The following is a 19,724-nucleotide window of genomic DNA, read 5'->3' as shown; positions in this document are numbered from 1 at the left end:
GACACATTTTTTGGTAAGCCAGGGTACAGCGCTGAAAAAAAAAAAAATTAATACAACAAAATGGCGAATTTTCATTTGGTACCCCAGGGTACCAAATATTGCATCAAATGTATGCATGTGTAGGACTACAGTATGTAGTGGCAAATTGCAGAACAGAAAAAGCGGGCAAATAAATTAGGTACCAGGGGCTAAGATATGCACCTGTGACGAGTGGTGCACATGTGATTTGATAGCAAATATCACAATGGCAGAAGGATATTTTTTGTGTATTTCCATTATAGTAAAATTAGTTGGAAACTGATTTTCATAGCACTTTGGAATTATGTTTTGTCACTTTCATTGCTCTCTACCAATCAATGAAGTTGAAATAAATTATGAGGAATATCGTTATAACTATCTGCCCTGAGCTCAGATTAGCATTTCTCAACAGTGCTTTGCCCTGAGACTTAATCTGAGGTCATAGCACTGTTGAAAAATCACTGAGGGCAAATAGTTTCAACCATGACCTGAAAGAAAGTAGTCAATATTTGTTGTCTAAAGTATATCACATGACATCCCACAGAATTTTATGACATTTTATGCTGACTTACTGGTAATGCACATAAAGTCATGAAGTTGCAGTGTTTGAGGTCAGAAAAACATAATTAACTTACAAATTTGGAAGTGCGCATAAAGTATAATACCACAACTAAAAGTGACAGATACCCTCCACCGCCCAGAGAATATGTACACAGTGTATTGATAAGTTTCAAGCAGGGCATCTGTAATTTTTCATGCTCAATTGGGCAAGATAAATTTTGCATGTGTTTGATTGTGCAGTTAACCAAAATAAAGTAGTAGATCTACAGAGTGTGTTACATACCATCAGTATGATAACAAAGATTGGAGCCGATGGCTTTTTTCACGCTATGACATTTTGTCTAGCCTCCCCTAGACTTTTATGCAGACACAAAGCTTTAGTTTATCAGAATTTGAATTTAAATAAATTCTCTTAATGAAATGATACTACATTGTACACTTCAAATGTTTTGAAATATGTATGAGCTTGTTGATTTATTTGATATTTTGAAAATTGTGGGAAAGACTTAAACCTGCAGAAACTCTACAAAATTGTAGATACTGCTCTCTTGGAATGCTATTTTGGTGAAAATTTGAACACATTACTCAAGAATATTCAGTGTAAGCCTTGAAGTAGTGTTAGAGTGTTGAAATATATATAATATACATAAAGTTTCTAAAAAGACTTTTGAATTGAGTTTCATTTTTACAGTACCGGTATCATTGTTCTTCACCATTTTGTACTGAGTGTATCAGCTTCTCTACACATCATGTAGGGTGGAATCTTCCATACACGCACAGTCCTGCCTACAATGTGTGTATGTTAGTACATGTACGTATAAGGAAGTAAGTTAGCCAGACCTGTCATTTGAACATCCCTTAACTAATCAATGTGTGTTAACTATTGATTAATAACAAATAAAACTTGAGGAGCTAATCATCTGATTATTACTGTTGTTTAAAGTAAATAATCAAATCAATTATGATGACACTGCTACTTCGATGTCGAGGAATAGTGTTCTAACAACTTATCATACAGAAACGTCGACCTGACCCACTTGTACATGTGGAGTTTTGTCCACACACTGTATGTTCATTTGGCTTTGGGCAGCGCTCGATTAACCTTCGTCATTTGAAATGAACAATCATTTAAAGTAACAACAGGCTTAAATATCAATTTTTGGTATCAAATCCTTCAGGATTATTTGTAACATTTTCTTTGTAGGTATGACCGCCTCTCCTACTGTTCTCCATGCAACAAATCGCAATGCATGATCTAGGTATGGTGTACTACACTGTGCTTACTACTGTATCAGTGATCCACAACTTGCTACCGTTGTAGCCTGTTGGCAAATGTTACGTCTTCAAAAAGCATAAAATTACATCTAAAATACTATCAAACAATCAGCGAATTAGAGACATGTCAGTAATAAGCTTCCATCTTATACTCACTATGTTGGGCTTGTCAAAAAACAAGTTTTAGTAGACATCTGGCGACAACCAAACTGTATCAACATGTGTCTCGGGTCTTACACCTGTTAATAGAATGGACTAGTCCAAATCCTCTCACTCTGTTGTAACAGTGATACTTGAAGTGGGGAAAATTCATGAAAAATAAGCGATAGCATACTATAGAATATGTGAATTATGTGCTTGATGATTGCGAAACTCTGTACAAAGTGCACTTCATTCAGCAACAATTCTCGTTTTCCTTGTGAAGTAGAGGGGGACTATATTTGTTTCGCCGTAGATCGACAAGAAGCATGCAAATTATGAGTGATGAAACCGTATGTAGTCTCCTTTGTAAGTTCCTCTTTGGGAAGCAGAGTTTGATTAGAAAAAGTGCCTTCACAAATCTCGAGACTGAAAGGGGAATTCCAGTGGAGTTGAAAGTTTGTCTGAAAAGAAGTGAGTACAATTTTCTCAGCACAGCAATGAAATTTTGATAAAAAATAATTAGAAATAAAGAAGTTGTAACAGGTGAAGGTTTTGCTAATTTGTCAGGAAATGGTTCTTGAACAGTCAATATGAATACTGTAATATGCAAATACCGGTAGTGAAGTGATGATATCATGCCCTCACAACTTGCCATAAAAAATAGTTTGTACATGTATAAAAGTTGTGAAATTTCTGGTTTCTTATCCAAACACAATTACGCCTTAGCCTCAAATCCTGATATATCTACAAAGTTACTGATTATTATTCTGAAGTTATTTAACTAGGAATAAGATCTTGTTCGCCAATAAATAAATAACAGAAGCATTGAATTTTTGTTTTTTTTTTTAAATAAGTTTGTACACAATCAATGGAAAATTGTGAGGTGATAACATCATCAACTCACTCATTTGCATATTCATATCAACTGCATGAGAACTGGATATGCAGAAATTAGCAAAACTTCATAATTCATAACTTCCCTAATACTTATCTGATTTTAATCAAATTTTCACTGTTGTACTCTTAGAATTTTACTCTTTCTTATCAGACAAATTTAAGGAATTCAGTATAGTCATGAAATACAATGGCCTTGAAGTTTACAGAATCTTATTTGTAATCTTTGGAGTCCACTTTCATAGACATGTGGATTGAGTGAATGCAGCAATATTAGTAGAACACATCAGTGAGAGTTTGAGGAAAATCGGACAATCCTTTGAAAAGTTATGAATTTTTAGCTCACCTGAGCCGAAGGCTCAAGTGAGCTATTGCGATCGCTCTTCGTCCGTCGTACGTCGTGCGTCTTCCGTCGTCCGTAAACTTTTTACATTTTCATCTTCTTCTTGAGAACCCCATGACCGATTTTCACCAAACTTGGCAGGTAGCATCCCTAGGGGGATAGGATCTCAATTCTCCAAATGGGCACCATGGCCCACCTGGGGCCCCCCAGGGGGGCCCAAACACCCTAAAATTAAGGAATCTTTAAAAATCTTCTTCTCTAGAACCAGAAGTGATAGGGCTTAGTTTATACTATGAGTTAGTACATTGATGACTGTAGTTTCAAGTTTGTTCATGGGGGAATCGGGGGTGCCCCCCTTGGGACCTGGGGGGGGGGGAGGGGTCCTAATGGGGCCTAAATTGTACATTTTCATCTTCACTTTGAGATCCCCATGTCTGATTTTCACCAAACTTGGTAGGTAGCATCCCTAGGGAGGTAGGATTCCAATTTGTTTAAATGGGCATCATGGCCCACCTGGGGGGCCCCCGGGGGAGCCCAAACCCCCTAAATTTAAGGAATCTTTAAAAATCTTGTCTACCCAGAACCTGAAGTGATAGGGCTTAGATAATACTATGAGTTGGTACATTGATGACTGTAGTTTCAAGTTTAATCATGGGATTTGCAGCATCAGGGGTGCCCCCCCCCCCCCCTTTGGGACCCAGGAGTGGGGATGGGGAGAAGTCCTATGTCCAGTTAAAATGGGGCCTGAATTGTACATGTTCATCTTCTTCTTGAAAACCTCATGATGAATTTTGACCAAACTTAGCAGGTAACATACCTAGGGGGATAGAATCTCAATTCCTTCAAATGGGCACCATGTCCCTCTTGGGGGCCCCTAGGAGGCCCACCCCCCCCCCCTCACATTAAAGAATATTTAAAATCTTCTACTCTAGAACCAGAAATGATAAAGCAAAGTTAATACCATGAGTTTGTACATTGATGACTTTAGTTCCAAGTTTGTTCATTGCAGATCCAAGGCTGCCTGTCCCCCCCCCCAACCCTGGAGTTGAGGGGGGGGGGGGGACCCATATGCAGACCTTGGTTGTAAGTTTCCAATGTTCTCAGGTAAGAGTGTGCAAGAATGCATGGAAGGTGAAATTGCGAACAGGAGCGTGTGACCCCCGGGTCTCTTGTTGAAGTGTCTGCTCAGTCACTGCTGGCTGAGAAGACTACTACAGCTGATCGGATGATGTCACATGCGTACAACAGTATTAGGAAAATATAAAGAGAATTTCACAAAATGTTACTTTTTGAAAAGAGTGCACATTTCCTTGACTTTTCACTGACGTATGTTAAGGGTAAAATTATTCTCCCTGCCTTTTGAAAGAGGGAAGTCAAGCATTCTCTTATAAATGCGAGAAAAGTGAAAATATGTTGAATTTTCTTTATATTTTCTTTACATCGTTGTACGCATGCGACATCATCAGCTGTAGTAGTCTTCTCATCCAGCAGTGACTGAGCAAAAACTTCAAAAATTCATAACTTTTCAATGGATTGTCCGATTTTCCTCAAACTCTCACTGATGTGTTCTGCTAATATTGCCGCATTCACTCAATCCACATGTCTATGAAGGTGGACTTGTCCTTTAACTTATGTGTGACTATTACTGAGGGTCATGTAATTACATGTACAGTGCTCTCTTCTGATCTAAATCTTAAATTCAATCTCAACCTTTTTTTTTTAGGTCCCTTTCCTGCATGTGTAGATAGTACTGAAGTGGTATTAATTTGCTTTCAGTTGCCAATTTGGTTCCATAGAATGGCAGACAGATTCAAACAGTAATCAAGATCTGGCATATATGTAGACCTAGGTGTTGTTTATCAAAATAGTAATTATCAGTACTGATATTTTTATTTACATCCAAAGCCCTAGAAGATGTGCGTTTGTAAAAAAAAAACTTGAATATCAGTGCCATAATATGTGTGCTCGTCGCAGTTACATCACTTATTATTGAATTACAGGTATTCGTCTCTTTCTTTCTTTTTTCCTCCATAGGGTAAGCAATGAACTAACTATAAGTCTGTTTTTGTTGTTGTGTGTGTGTAAAGTGTGTGTGTGTGGTACCTTACCTCAAAATGGCAACATTGTTAGAGAATTCTTAATCGCATACAAAATAGGATGCTATTGTGGGCATGATATTATGAATTCATTATCCTTGTGGATATGTGCACAAAAAGTGACTATCGCCTTGCAGTTTGCGGATTACAGTAAAGCAAGATTCTTTTGAGGCATGAAATTTTCGCGAATTGGAGCCAATGGCCTTTTTGGCAGCATGAAATTTTTTTTTTTTGTGAATTGCCACTAATGCATAAAGTGTAGACTTTAAGAACATTCGCATGCATTTTGATTTTGCAAATCTTGGATCTTACCAACATCTGATAACGTCTTTCAGCAAACAAGTAGGAAAATTACATTGTAGGAGTTCATTAGGCAGTTAAAAAACAAACAAATTAACAAAGAAACATCACATGCAGAAACCAAGTTATTCTGGGTTTTTTTTGTTGTTGTCTTGCCCTTTGTTTACTCTAGAAAACTAAAAAAAAAAAAATCACATTTAATTGTCCTTTTCTTGCAACATCTTTTAACCAAATTGATGTACTGTATTCGGCATTTAAATATTTCCCATATTCAGTGAGAAAAATCTTAACAAGTTATGAGGGCTCTGTTTTATTGGAGAAAATTGCACTTGAAGTTTTGCATCATGTACAGTACATTGTATAGCATTTAATATGTGAAATACCCTGTATGTTTCTCTGTGCAAGATTCTACTAGAACAGCTGACAATGTGCAACAAATCCTTAGAACTGAATTGTCACCTACAGCTTATTTGGCAAGTAATGTAATAACCTTTAATTTGATTTGAACAGTCAGCATGATATATGGCCATGGGCCTTCATAATGTACACAATTCCACCACAACTTAATTTAGTGACAAAGTTCTGCAGGGGCCCATAAATCATTGTTTTTTCCTCAAACAATTTCACGCACGGAATATTAGACTTAGCAGGAGTAGTGACTATGCGTTCCAGCAATAAGTTAAATGTTTTACTTTATGAAAATATTGCATGACTTATAAAATGTACATCTTGTATACGTACTCTCATAAACAGTGAGCTATCATCATACATCATTCTGCTTTCCACTGTGTTACATGTCTGTTTCAGTGAATTACAAAATACCTCAACAAAACTACCTTCTTGACTGGAATGTTTTGAACAGCTCACATTGGTTCACCATGCACTGTTGCTATCAAGGGGAACACATGTTTTTGTTAAAATTGTTTGTTTGTTTGTTTGTTTTTTTGCAGGAATTATATGTTTTTACATACCATGATTTGAAGTGTCTAATTTCTCCAGTCAAAGAATCAATGGGTAAAGGATAAAAGCTCATCTTTGGTAATATATAATTCATTGTGGCTCTATTTGACACAAGACTCAAGTCCCTCATAAATTGCAGTGTATCTGTGACAGGATTAAAAAAAGGCTTGTTGAAATGCCAGCTTAGAAAGAACATTTTTCCCTTTCCTCAGAATTCCATTTATTCATGAAAGAAATTAGTGTGATTTTTTTCAAACACTCTCAAGATTACTTTTGGTTTTTGTTGTTGTTTTTTTTTTAAATTCTGGTTGTGTAATTCTAGACTTGCCTTTTTACGCTACACACAGGGTAGGTATGAGAGACAGTGGTATGTGCAGCCCTTATTAACATGAAGCCTTTATTCAGCATTATAGACAATAAACCCCAAGCTTCTGTCTCAAGGGTATTTGATTTTGCCTTAGTTTCTCTAGTCACTGGTGTTTGACTTGGTAGGCATCCGAACTATCACATGCAGGGGATGGGGTGGGGGGGGGGGGGGGGGAGGGGGAGAGGATAAAAGAAAGGATGAGGAGTTTGGAAGAGTACTCCTAATCAAACTTAGGCATCCAGTCTGAGGATGGAATTGTAAATATTTGGCTTCTTTTTGCCTTGCTATTAGCTTTAAGAGAATGGCCCCAAAATCCCTGTGGCTCTCCATAAAGAAATCTCCCACTGCACTGCCATTGATTCCTTTTCAGTGGTAGTACTCTACCTGCAATTCTGAAGAGCCCCTCCACCCCCCCCCCCCCCCACCCCCAGCACCTGCAGCTCCTTAATGGAGGAGTCCCATGTTGCCATGGTAGCGGCCTGGCTTGATGACAAAGCTTCCAGGGCAGAGTGTCCTTGTGGATTCTAGTCCATTGCAATGTATCTGGGTGGAGATTGGAGATTTATTGATGCCAGAGTGAAGTTGAGATGCCATCTCATTTTAAATTCGGTGGCCAGTTGGTATGTCTTTGGGAAGCAAATAAACACTGAGCTTGAATGGCTGATATGTGCATGCTGTGCAATCATATCACCTTGCTGCAGGCGCGGTCATTTGCATCAAGACTTAACTGTTTGATGTTTTTTCCCTCTTGTCTGGCAAGTTCCAAGAACAAGCAGCCTTTGATACCAGACATTGCTGCCAAATGAAGTTGTTTTTGAAGATGTAGCCTTTGTTTTTGTTTCTGTTGTTGTGTTTTCTTGGAATCGTCTGTGCAGTGATGCTTGTTACAACTTGTTTTTAAGCTTACAAACAAAAGAAGTGATGAGTTTAATGACCAACATCAACATTCTTTACCAGATTCGAGACAGTCTAAGCTCTCATGTTTTTTTCTTTTTGTTTTTTTGTTTGTTTGTTTGTTTTTTAAAATAAAGCAGACATTTGTGTTCCTGAAGTTGCGTTCATACACTTTGCCATATCTTTTGAATTGTGTAGCACACTGTATTACATAATTCATTGCCAACCATTTGACTTGGTATTCAATGAGCAGGACAGAAATAGGCTCAGTTAATCACGCTTAGAAGTTCTAAGCAATTTGCATGAGAATACGATGATGAAAGATGTGTATTAAATACCTCATCACTCATTTATCAGCAGACATTTTTTTTCCATGATATTAAGCAATAGAGAGAGAGAGGGACAGATAGAAAGAGGGAGAGAGAAAGAAAAATGAAAAGAGAGTGTGGGGTTGGATGGTGGTTTGATGTAATTAATGTAAACATTTGGCAACACAGTTGGGAAGGAGGACAAATTAAACCCAAGTGAATCATGACTGGAATTTCTAACCAGACAGCGTCAGACTAATGTGCCGCAGGGATGGATGTCATATACCGGCCTCACTCATTATTCCATCAACAGATAGAACGATGAGGCTGTGATGAGATGGGGGAGTACTCTGTGTGCCTTTCATTAGTCCCATATTTGTATTGATTAAGGCCGAGCCATGCCTCAACCACCGATCTCGCGACCCTTCCACTGGCATCAGCGGCGGTAAGTGGCCGCATTATTGACCCGTGAAGGACATATCAGCCCCGGTTTATTGTCATGTAAAGTCTTTTTCATTGCAACAGGGACTGGGCGAAATCTTCAATAACAACTTGTCAATGGAAAAGTAAGAAGGAAGGTGAAATGTGGTCCTCACAATGAGTAATCCTCAATGACTTGGAGATATCGATGTCATGTTTCATTTAATTCTTATAAGAAACCTGCTTGGCTAACAGCGGCTGCCTGGGATGTCTGTAAAAAAAGTGAGGAAAATAGTGTACGTACCTCCTAGAAGTGATTTAAAAAAATATATGTTTTTATGTTTGAGAACACCCCCTTCCCTTGAAGAGACAGAAGTGACAGGTTGAAGTTCAAATTTTTGAAGTGGAAAGGGAAATGGTTGAAGATTGTGGTACATGTACTACATGGGTGTATCATTTCATGTTGAAGAATAGAGCTCAGAATTTGTATGGTATCTGATTCGGATATAGTATGATCAATACTACAGGTAGTAAAAGAAGAATGCATGTAGAAATTAGTCACTTTGTATTGCTTAGCACAGTACTATTGTAGTAATAGAATTGATTTATACCAGAAAACTGGCAAATGAAGCTGACCCCCTGTGGTTTGCCCTCAGAGATGACTAGCAATAGTCAGCAAATGGTATCAACCTGGCACATTGTGCCATATGAAGAAGAACCTGAAATTTCCATGATCCACTCAGGCTGGAAATTATTCAGTACATAAACTAGGGTTCTGTCTATTGCCTCATATCAGACTCTTCTGATCTTACTTCATCATTTTACTGTAAAAGAAAACAAAGATCAGATAATCAGTTATGAAAGAATGAGTACTGTGTATTTTGTACCTTAAATTCACTTGTTTTGTTAGACCACTCTTCCAGGAACTTGTGAAAATCTTGTGTTAACTGGAGCTGCAAAGTTGCTTGTTTTTGTTCAATATCTGATGTCTTACAGGAGTATACATTTCTATGAAAATATGTTTTGCCTTTGAAGATTCATTGCCCCATGTATCAAGTAAATTGATGGAAGCATTATCATGCAATACCGATTTACATTATTATGTCATCAGAGAATGTAAGTTTCAACATGTAACCATTTGGTGATCAGTCATTCAAGGACATGAGAGTCATAATGTCATTAAAGGGATTGTATAGTTTTGGTTGAGACCTAATTTCAGGTTTCTAACATTTTTTGGTGAGATAATGAGAAACCTCTTGTGAAATTTGAAAGAGCTTGTAATTCCATGAGGAATTCAACGTTTATTTGATGAAAATTGGTTCTGAAATGGCTGAGATATCCAAAACAGAGCGATTCTAGTAAAGTGTGGGACCCACACTTTATTACGATCGCTTTGTTTTACTTTGTTTTTGGATGTTTCAGTCATTACAAACCCGATTTTCATCAAATAAACTTTGAATTCCTCCTAAAATGGTATGCACTGTACTATTTCGTAAGTGTTTTCTTGGTGTCTTGCAAAAAGTTAAAAGCCCAGGGCAGCCCAATTCTCATCTCCACCAATACTGTACCATCCCTTTAACATAATTTTCCTCCTAGTATGGAAGTAAATTTACGATACTTTTAAACTGCTGTCATCAATCTTCATACATTGAAATTACGTATGTACATGTTACATTTAGCTTTTTTTTATAATTCAATTTTTATGATAATATGTCACAAGAGTACATGTTATGCACCCAGTTGCTATAAAGGAATTTAGCAATTATTCTACTCTTTGTTATTGCACAACTCTTGACATCATATTTTGTTTTATGTTTTGCTCACCACAGAACTCCAAGATGGAAGCAGTAGAAAGAACAGGAGATAGGTAACTGCGGTTGTGATGAAATCCAGGAATCTGATGAGAGATCCACCATGAACTGAGTGAAAACAAGAGAAATATAAACCCATTCCCCACCCCCAATTTAGCTTTGCAGCTCAACCTCCCACGGAGGTCTGACTGTTCAAATGGAGGACAAGCAGCAGCGAAACCTACGCAACTTCCAACACCAGGCCCGGCTGCTCCTGACGGAGCGAGAGCGGGAGCACCTGTACGAGATGCTGAGGGAGTACCAGACGTTTTGCAACTCGCGCCAGTTTGTCTCCAACCTCCACGGCATCCTGAACACGCCGGCCAAGCTGGACCTGCTGCGCGACGTCCGGAATCTGGTCCCGCCTGCGTGCCTCCACGAGTTCGACGGCCTGGCGCCCTACGACCGCATGGCGCATCCGATGCCCCAGCACATGTTTGGCAGCGAAGGGGCAAGCGTCTTCAAAAGGTCGCCCAGTTGGCACGGACAAGGAAGGCATCAAGATACTCAGAGTGAAGACTTAGGTAAGTTTTCGTTCTTGTGGTGGTGGTGGATGTCTTTTCCTCCCCCACATCTTCAGGCTAAACATCACACCCTGCTACCTTCTATCTCCTCTTTTCTTCCTCATTTCTCCTTGCCTTTTTTTTTTCTCCTTTTTCCCCCTCTTTCTTTCTCTTTTACTTTCTCCACATGTATTTATGATTAACCTCTATTTTTCATTTTTTTGTGTGTCCCAACTTTGCTCGTCCTTACTCCTGTTTTTCTAGTCTATTTCTTTATCTTCATTTTAATATCCTATTTCTCCTCTTGCTCCTCTTTCTTTTTCCTTTTCTTCATTTCTTCTTCAGTGTTTCTTCTTTTCATTATCTACTTAATCTGCTTCTCTTCTTTTTGTTCTCATTTACTTGCTGCATTGTGACCCTCTTCTCCCTGTTTTTATCAATATTTTGTTTTTTGCTGCTATGCAATGTCTAAGGTGTGCCAACCAAAGCCAGGGTACTGGGTTTCTGGTAATACCAGCAATTGTATCTTTGGGCAGTCAGTTTTATTTGTTAATGTATTGATTTATTCTCCCTCTACGTCCAGCCAAACTGGGGTCACTGAACTTAAATGGGAGGTAATTTCCGTTCTTCCTTCTTTTGTTCGAATGTCTCATTGTGGTGCAGTGCCATCCTAATGACATTAATTTTCTTTGACTAAATTCTGCTCAATTCCTTATGATCCCCTAAGCTTCAAGAGAAACACTCCTGTGTTCTGTGTGAGTTTATCTCAATACAAGTGATATTGCAGGTAGCCTTATCATTATGCTTAATAACACAAATGGAATCCTTTTGAGAATGAACATGCATGTTTCGAAATCAATTTGATATTATATTGATTCCAAACCAGCTTGTTTGCTCAGTTTTTTGTTTTGTTGTTGTTGTTTTTTTATAACCCAACTGTTAAGTTAGCTCTGTGTAAATCCCATTAGCCAATATTCAATTTTGAACAGACACATTTGTAGGCCTATACTGTGTCATAAAACCACCCAGGACTATCCTTGTCAAATTAACAGGGGTTATTTTTGCAGTTGATGAAATTTTGCAGGTGTAGTTCTGTGCAGGAGTGAATTGAAGATTCTAGCAGCTACTTCTGAACATAAATGTACTGTTCACAGTGTGTTTTATAGTTAAAATTACAAAATTCTAACATTTATCTTTCATTTAACAGATGCTGTTGTTATTTTTTGCCAAAACAAGGCATATGGACTTAAGTTTGGAAAGTCAATTTCTACATGAATAGTTGAAGGGATGTAAAAAACCATTGATATCATCATTTTAGGAAGAAGGACTGCTTCTACGAGTGATGTGAATTAATGTAAGATAGGGACACCATCCATTACAAGAAGACTGCTAGTAAGAGCGATGTATAAGATATTCTTTGGACAGCCATGCCTCTCGGGAATTCGGATGCATGGCATTCACTTGTGCTGTGTAGGAGCCTTTGACTCTACCAAAGAAGATGTTATTTATCTCAGAATGGTTGCACCTGCCCAGCTCTGAGGATGATCAATATCATCACAAGCAATTCCCTCCTCTATAAATGACAAGCAAAATAGAGGAAGAACAGAGAAAGAGAGGGATGGAAAGGAAAAAAAAAAATATGCCTGGTGTTGCCGTGAACTTTCAAACTGAATTGTTGATGCAAGGAGCTTTGAAGCTGCTTGGTTGAAGGCAGTCTATGTGGAGGCAATTTTCAAAGGAGGGTTTGTAATTCATCAGTTTTATCTTTCAGTCTTTCCTCCATGTTAGATGTGCATAGAATACAATAATTTAAAAACATTAGACATTCAGGTTATGGCATGGTATAAGATCTGTGTGGTGTCCTAAAGTTTGTGTGAGTTAATTCTCATGGTTCTATTGTTTGGTATCATTTTTCATTCAACCCAAAATGTTATTGCTGAAAGTAGCCCACCATGTTCTGCCCATAGGAGAAATATTGCAAATGGTCTGTCATCTGTCCTATATATCCTCTATATCTCTTATATGTCTAACCATGTCCCCTCTCCCCATCTCTCCCATTTGTTGGAAGGCAATCCAGAAGCATTCCAGCGCTACACCATCTTTGGCTCCATTGCTGCACTTCCTTATACTTCCTTTGGGTTGAAACTGACAGTTGTCTGTCGGGTCTGTCGTTTTAAAGTGTCATCCAAGTGTTATTTTAGTGGATTTTATTAAGCCAGAAATTATGGGGCTTGCCCCTTCTTCACTGTATTAACTTTGTCCAAATGTAGCCCTGACATCTCACAAAGAGCCTCCTCTGTAATCCCTTAAAAGCCGCTCCATTGAAATTGATCATAGGGAATTGTTTGGGTCCTGTTTCTCCTTCGTCCAGTGGAAGTCAATATGGCAGGAGGTGAACGATGGTGTACAAAGGATGCCATCACGTCCACTCATTGTGTTGGCTAACAGTGAGTGACAGTTTGTACTTGAAAAGCTGTCCGTCAACAAAGGGTTGAAAGAGAAATTACATGGCAATTGTTGTAACCCCTGCCAGTTTAGGGCAGTGTCTACATTGTTGGGTAATAAGCCCTTTTCACAAGTTAGATGAGCATGCATTAAAGTTACCAGGCACAAAGTCCCTTACATGCTGCTGGGCCTTGTGTGTTCTATGGTGGTTTTTCTATTATTGTAAATCTACCCAAATCTACAATGGATATTGGCCACTTTGACAGATACAGTTGTAGATCACTGTGTTGAGTGTGCATACAAAATGTTGTATTTTGGGTACACATATTGTATGCTTAAAGGGTATGTACAGTTCTGGTCGAGGTGAGGATTTAGCTTTTAACGTTTTGCGAGATATTCAGAAACCATTCTATGAGATGTCAAAGAGCATGCAGTTCTAAGGGATATCAAAAGTTTATTCGATGAAAATCGGTTTTGAAATGGCTGAGATATCCAAAAACAAGGTGAAACAAAGAGATCCTAATAAAGTTGTGGCATGTCGCCTTTTATTATTAGCACTTTTTGGGATATCTCAGCCATTTGAAAACCAATTTTCATCAAATAAATGTTGAATCCTTCTTAAAATTACATGCTCTTTCATATTTCATAAGAGGCTTTTCATTATCTCACTTAGGAATGTTCAAAACATGAATCCCCACCTCAACCAGTACTGTACAGTCCATTTAAAGGGATGGTACAGTATTGGTGGAGATGAGAATTGGGCTTTTAACATTTTGTGAGGTATCAAGAAAACACTTACAAAATAGTACAGAGCATACTATTTTAAGAGGAATTCAGAGTTTATTTGATGAAAATTGGGTTTGGAGTGATTGAAACATCCAAAAACAAAGTAAAACAAAGCGATCGTAATAAAATGTGGGTCCCACACTTTATTACAATCACTCTGTTTTGGATATCTCAGCCATTTCAAAACCAATTTTCATCAAATAAATGTTGAATTCCTCATGGAATTACATGCTCTTTCATATTTCATATAAAGAGGTATCTCATTATCTCACACACAAAAAAAGAGAAAATGTTAGAGACCTGAAATTAGGTCTCAATCAAAACTATACGATAATTATTATGCTTCTATGCATCTTTGCCCGTTGCATAAAACTTACCGTTGAATTTCAATGGTAACTACCATCAAAATTAGGTGTCACAGCCAATCAGCATCAAGGATTATAAGCTTTACCGCTAATTTGAAGACTTACTGCTAGAAAGGAGCAGTAAGTCCAGCGGTAAGGGTTGTATACAACAGGGCATGATAATTCCATGGGCATTTTAGTGCCATCAAAGTTGGACAGGACAATGACTGACTATGATTGTAGATTTAGTTTGACCAGCCCTCCTCTTGGATCTGTTTCGTGAAGTCATCACATACAGTTTTTTCAGAGACCTCAGAATGGCCAAAGTCACTCATAATATATATAGCTATGGGAAACTTTCAAAGAGAGGTATTTTCCATTTCATGAAGTCTCTCACTTTGATACGTGTGCCTCACGAGAGAAAAAGTCTCTCATAATCTGACTTTCACAAAACGGATCTCCCGTGATTGTCAAGTGTGACTTTTGTAAACATTGATCACAAAAGGAGCATTGATTGGTCCAATAAATGAGAATTAGAAAGTCCTTGGTCTGTATTATTTGCACAACTCCATGCATCCTTAGCTGCCTTTTCTTGGACTGAGAAGATTTTCAACCAAGAGTTCATGACGGGTTTGTTGCAGATTGACTTTTTCAAAGGGAAAGATACTCTGCTGACTTCCTGCGTGGGGAAGGCATGTTTCGAATTTCAGTGCTGCTTTCACACAAAGCCACAGAGCACTTAAAGTTCTGCCTCTCGTGGCATTTTATCATGTAAGGAGAGTAGACAAAGGCAAACAAAAGCTTCCTTATTGGACCATACCATGCTTGGGTAGCCGTTGGGCTATTGATCTCGTGGAACTTTTGTCTAGAGTTGCGTCACAGGTCAATTGATTTCCTTTCTCCTGTACGTTTAGGCCGGGAATCCGTACAAATGAATATATAGTGCCGGAGGAGAAAAACGGGGCATGATGAGTACCTTAAGTACTTTACATTGCCAGGACACTCCTCAGAACATTCTAAATCAAAACATTATTGATCATCACTATTGATCGCGGATCTTTTCCTACTATGTGCATGTATGCATGCATGACTCTATACGTGGAAATTTTCAAGGATTTTAGATAACATATGACCAAACAAAACAAGTAGAAATAGTTCATGCTAAACATGTTCTCTCTTGCAATGCCATGTTGTTGTTATCGTTGTATTATGTTTGGTAGGTTTTAACTCTGTCATTACCAACTGGCAACTATGCTGCGCAGAATGTTAGTGATGTTTTATGAGTGACATTATGATGGATATGCCAGTGATCTTGATGTAGTAGATAGTGAAGTAACCACTTGGGGAACTTTGTAATAATTGCTGATGGTGAGCTGAGAAAATTCAGAACTTGGTAATGTAGAGTGCTGTCAAAAATTCAAGGGTTAGAGAGATTGTGAAGTATATTGTTCAGTTTGATGATTGCAAAGTTAATTTAAGTACAGATGGATAAGTCAGAGCTATAGTGCCACAAAATGTTGAATTGTAATTCCATGAATGATTGGAATGGAAGGTTGAAAGGGAAAACCATCACTTCACTGTCACGTTTTATTTATGAGTGCTTGCAGACAATACATTTATAATTATTGATACTGTAGATACATGACTAGCATATGGTAACAGCAACAAAATGTGAATGAAACAAAAGTTAAAGGGATGGTATAGTATTGGTGGAGATGAGGATTGGGTTTTTAACTTTTTAAGAAAACACTTGTGAAATACATTGTAGTACAGAGCATACCATTCTAAGAGGAATTCACAGTTTATTTGATGAAAATTGGTTTTGGAATGGCTGAGATATCCAAAAACAAAGTAAAACAAAGCGATCGTAAGAAAGTATGGGTCCCACCTTTTGTTAGGATTGCTCTGTTTTGGGTATCTCGGCCATATCAAAACCAATTTTTATCAAATAAACATTGATTTCCTTTTGGAATTACATGCTCTTTCATATATGAGAGGTTTCTTGTTATCTCACCTAAAATGTTAGAAACTTGAAGTTAGGTCTCAACCAAAACTATACGATCCCTTTAAGGTACGTGAGAGTAAGCTCCTTACAGATATTTTGAAATGAACAGCTTCAAAATGAATTTATTAGTGCCTGTAGTTATTTCCTGGTATTACAGTGGTGGAAGACATTCTGTTACCTAAGACAAAGAGTATGATGATTTTTAGAAGGATTTGCCGTTTCTGTTACATTTGTCAAATATGTTTCAGATATTAAAAAGAAAGAGGAGATGAAATATGGTTTTTCAAGGAGGTTCATAATTCCACATTAATTGATAACACAGAGTTTAGAACATCAGTATATGACTTGGTAGTGTTTGATATTCACATATCATTAAAGTACTAATAATATCTAAAGATGTGCTTGTTGTTTAATATTCATTACTTCTTCCCCTAGACTTCAACCGCTATGTGGGCAGTGAGCCCAGGGTACTGACCATCGCAAACAAGAGTGAGGACCTTGGGTTCACCATCAAGGGAGGGTCGGAGCAGGGTGCCCCCGTCTCTGTCAGCAGGGTGGAGAGGGGGTCAGAAGCAGGTAGGTCGGAGGCTTTATTCCATACTGTAAAACAAAAAAGATTCGCGGAATGAAACTTTTTCGACTTGGAGTCGACATCCAACTTTATTTGCTGCATGAAACTTTCGTGAATTGGCGCTGGTATTCAATGCATTGTGTAGGAAAAAATCTTACTATGTGCATTTTACTTTTGCGAATCTTGCCTCTTTGTGAAATTCCCAAAGATTTCATGCATGCGAAAATATCTGGTTTTACAGTATTATACAGTGTATACGTCATGATCTGTGGGTTTCATTAAATTGTTTCTTATGTCACACAATGGTTAGCTTTACGTTTAGTGAAGAACTCACACAAAGACACACACATAGTAGAGCTGGTACTTTCTGAACACTCATTAATATTTTTGTCCCCGCCGAACGAGTTCGAGCAGGGGACTATGAAACGGGCTCCGTACGTGTGTGTGTCCGTGTGTCCGTCCGTCCGTCCGTCCGTGTGTCCGTCCGTCCGTGTGTCCGTGTGTGCGTCCGTGTGTGATCAAAATCTTCAATTTGCTACTTCTCTGTCATTTATGAGCCAATTTTGATTCTGTTTGCTTTATATGATAGCACTACATGGGAGCTTTGAAACTTCTACACAGAATTTCAGTCGTGACCTTTGACCTTGACCTTTGACCTATATTGTACATTTTGCTACAAAATGCTACTCCTTCGCCATTTCTAATCCGATTTCGATTCCGTTTGCTTTATGTGATGGCACTAGGTGAGGGCTTCAAAACTTCTACACAGAATTTTGACCTTTGACTTCTTTGACCTTCATTTTTTGACCTATATTGTACATTTTTGCTACAAAATGCTACTCCTTCGCCATTTCTAACCCGATTTCGATTCCGTTTGCTTTATGTGATGGCACTAGGTGAGGGCTTCAAAACTTCTACACAGAATTTTGACCTTTGACTTCTTTGACCTTTGACCTTGATTTTTGACCTATATTGCACATTTTGCTACGAAATGCTACTCCTTCGCCATTTTTAACCCGATTTCAATTCTGTTTGCTTTATATGATGGCACTAGTTGAGGGCTTCAAAACTTCTACACAGAATTTTGACCTTTGACTTCTATGACCTTTGACCTTGATTTTTGACCTATATTGTGCATTTTGCTACAGAATGCTACTCCTTCGCCATTTCTAACCCGATTTCGATTCCGTTTGCTTTATGTGATAGCACTAGTTGAGGGCTTCAAAACTTCTACACAGAATTTTGACCTTTGTCTTCTTTGACCTTTGACCTTGATTTTTGACCCATATTGTACATTGGCTACAAAATGCTACTCCTTCGCCATTTCTAACCCGATTTCGATTCCGTTTGCTTTATGTGATGGCACTAGGTGAGGGCTTCAAAACTTCTACACAGAATTTTGACCTTTGACTTCTTTGACCTTTGACCTTGATTTTTTGACCTATATTGCACATTTTGTTACAAAATGCTACTTCCGGCGGGGACATATGTTACGCACCGCGTAATTTCTACTTTTCCTTGTTTTTTTTGTTATTGTCTTCATGCTTTAGAAACTGCAATTTTCTTTTAGCATACTATATCTGAATCTCATGTTGTTTGTTTTGATGCTTATACTTGTTTATTTTATGTGTGGGTAAGGGCTAGTCCATAGCAGTTATCAAGCATAAGGGTTTGTAGAACTTCAACAATTCCTCTCTCCAGTTTTGACCAGCATAGTAAGGCTTGATATGAAAAAAGCAACAACACAGCAGCATCAACAACACCAAACATGATATGATGTACAGATGCTATAACATTGAAAGCTGCACCATCCGTAAGTCATGACATCCCATGCATGGTCCTGTCACATTAATACCCCAGAGAGGAACGGCCTGGTGGTAGGCGACGAGATTGTGGAGGTGAACAACATCAGCTTCGAAGAGATAGCCATCAGCAGTGCCATCCGGGTGCTGCAGGGTTCGACTCGCCTCAGGATGACTGTGCAGCACAACCCCGCCCTGGCCGCCTCCCAGCACACTCACCGACGGCAATCTAAGGAGAAGATGAAGTGGTAAGAAGGTTGACCTTTGCCCTCCGACAGAAGAGGATCTCTGTCGTCGTCTAAACACCGATAGTGTTTTTGCCAAGAGTGCTTTTGTCTGATTATATTTTCATTATAATCAGGAGGGTGTGCAATGTTTATTACTATTCTCAGTAAGCAATTAATCCTAGCAGAACAGAGGCAGAATGATATTATTTTGTTGCTCTTCTTTCTTAGATTATGAAGGAAAGAATACAATGTGAATGATATCTTGATTATCCTCTAGCCTTTATTTTCTTGGAAAACTTCGAAAACATTGCCATTGTGACACCATGATTCATTATGATCCAAGCTGAGGCAACATAATTTGATATTACCCTCAAGGCTGGTAAATACTGCTTGAGCTGAAGAACAGTACACAATACTCCAAGCTCAGTCAGCATAATTTGATATTTCCCAGTTAAAAAAAAAAAAAAAAAAAAAATCCCAGCAAGTACTGAGTGAACTGAAAAAGAGGGCAGTATGTTCCTAGCTCATACAATATATTTTGATATCCCCCTCAAGGCCAGTCAATATAATCATGACAGAAAATATATTTCGTCGCTGGAGTGACAAGACCTTGT

At 38.3% G+C, this 19,724-nt stretch overlaps 1 protein-coding gene across 1 annotated transcript in view; it reads left to right on the top strand.

Annotated features, from left to right (window-relative positions):
* The window catches only part of LOC140241428 (uncharacterized), a 38,424-nt gene that overhangs the window by 2,742 nt on the left and 15,958 nt on the right, over nucleotides 1-19,724 (top strand). The window contains exons 2-4 of the mRNA XM_072321158.1: nucleotides 10,407-10,951; nucleotides 16,946-17,086; nucleotides 18,942-19,131. Of these exons, the coding sequence (XP_072177259.1) occupies nucleotides 10,585-10,951; nucleotides 16,946-17,086; nucleotides 18,942-19,131 (698 nt within the window). The 5' untranslated portion in view covers nucleotides 10,407-10,584. The remainder of the gene's footprint in view (nucleotides 1-10,406; nucleotides 10,952-16,945; nucleotides 17,087-18,941; nucleotides 19,132-19,724) is intronic.

The sequence above is a fragment of the Diadema setosum genome, chromosome 18, assembly GCF_964275005.1.
Source record: "Diadema setosum chromosome 18, eeDiaSeto1, whole genome shotgun sequence".
In the NCBI taxonomy this organism is placed as follows: domain Eukaryota; kingdom Metazoa; phylum Echinodermata; class Echinoidea; order Diadematoida; family Diadematidae; genus Diadema; species Diadema setosum.
This window is presented reverse-complemented; position numbering and strand designations above follow the sequence as displayed.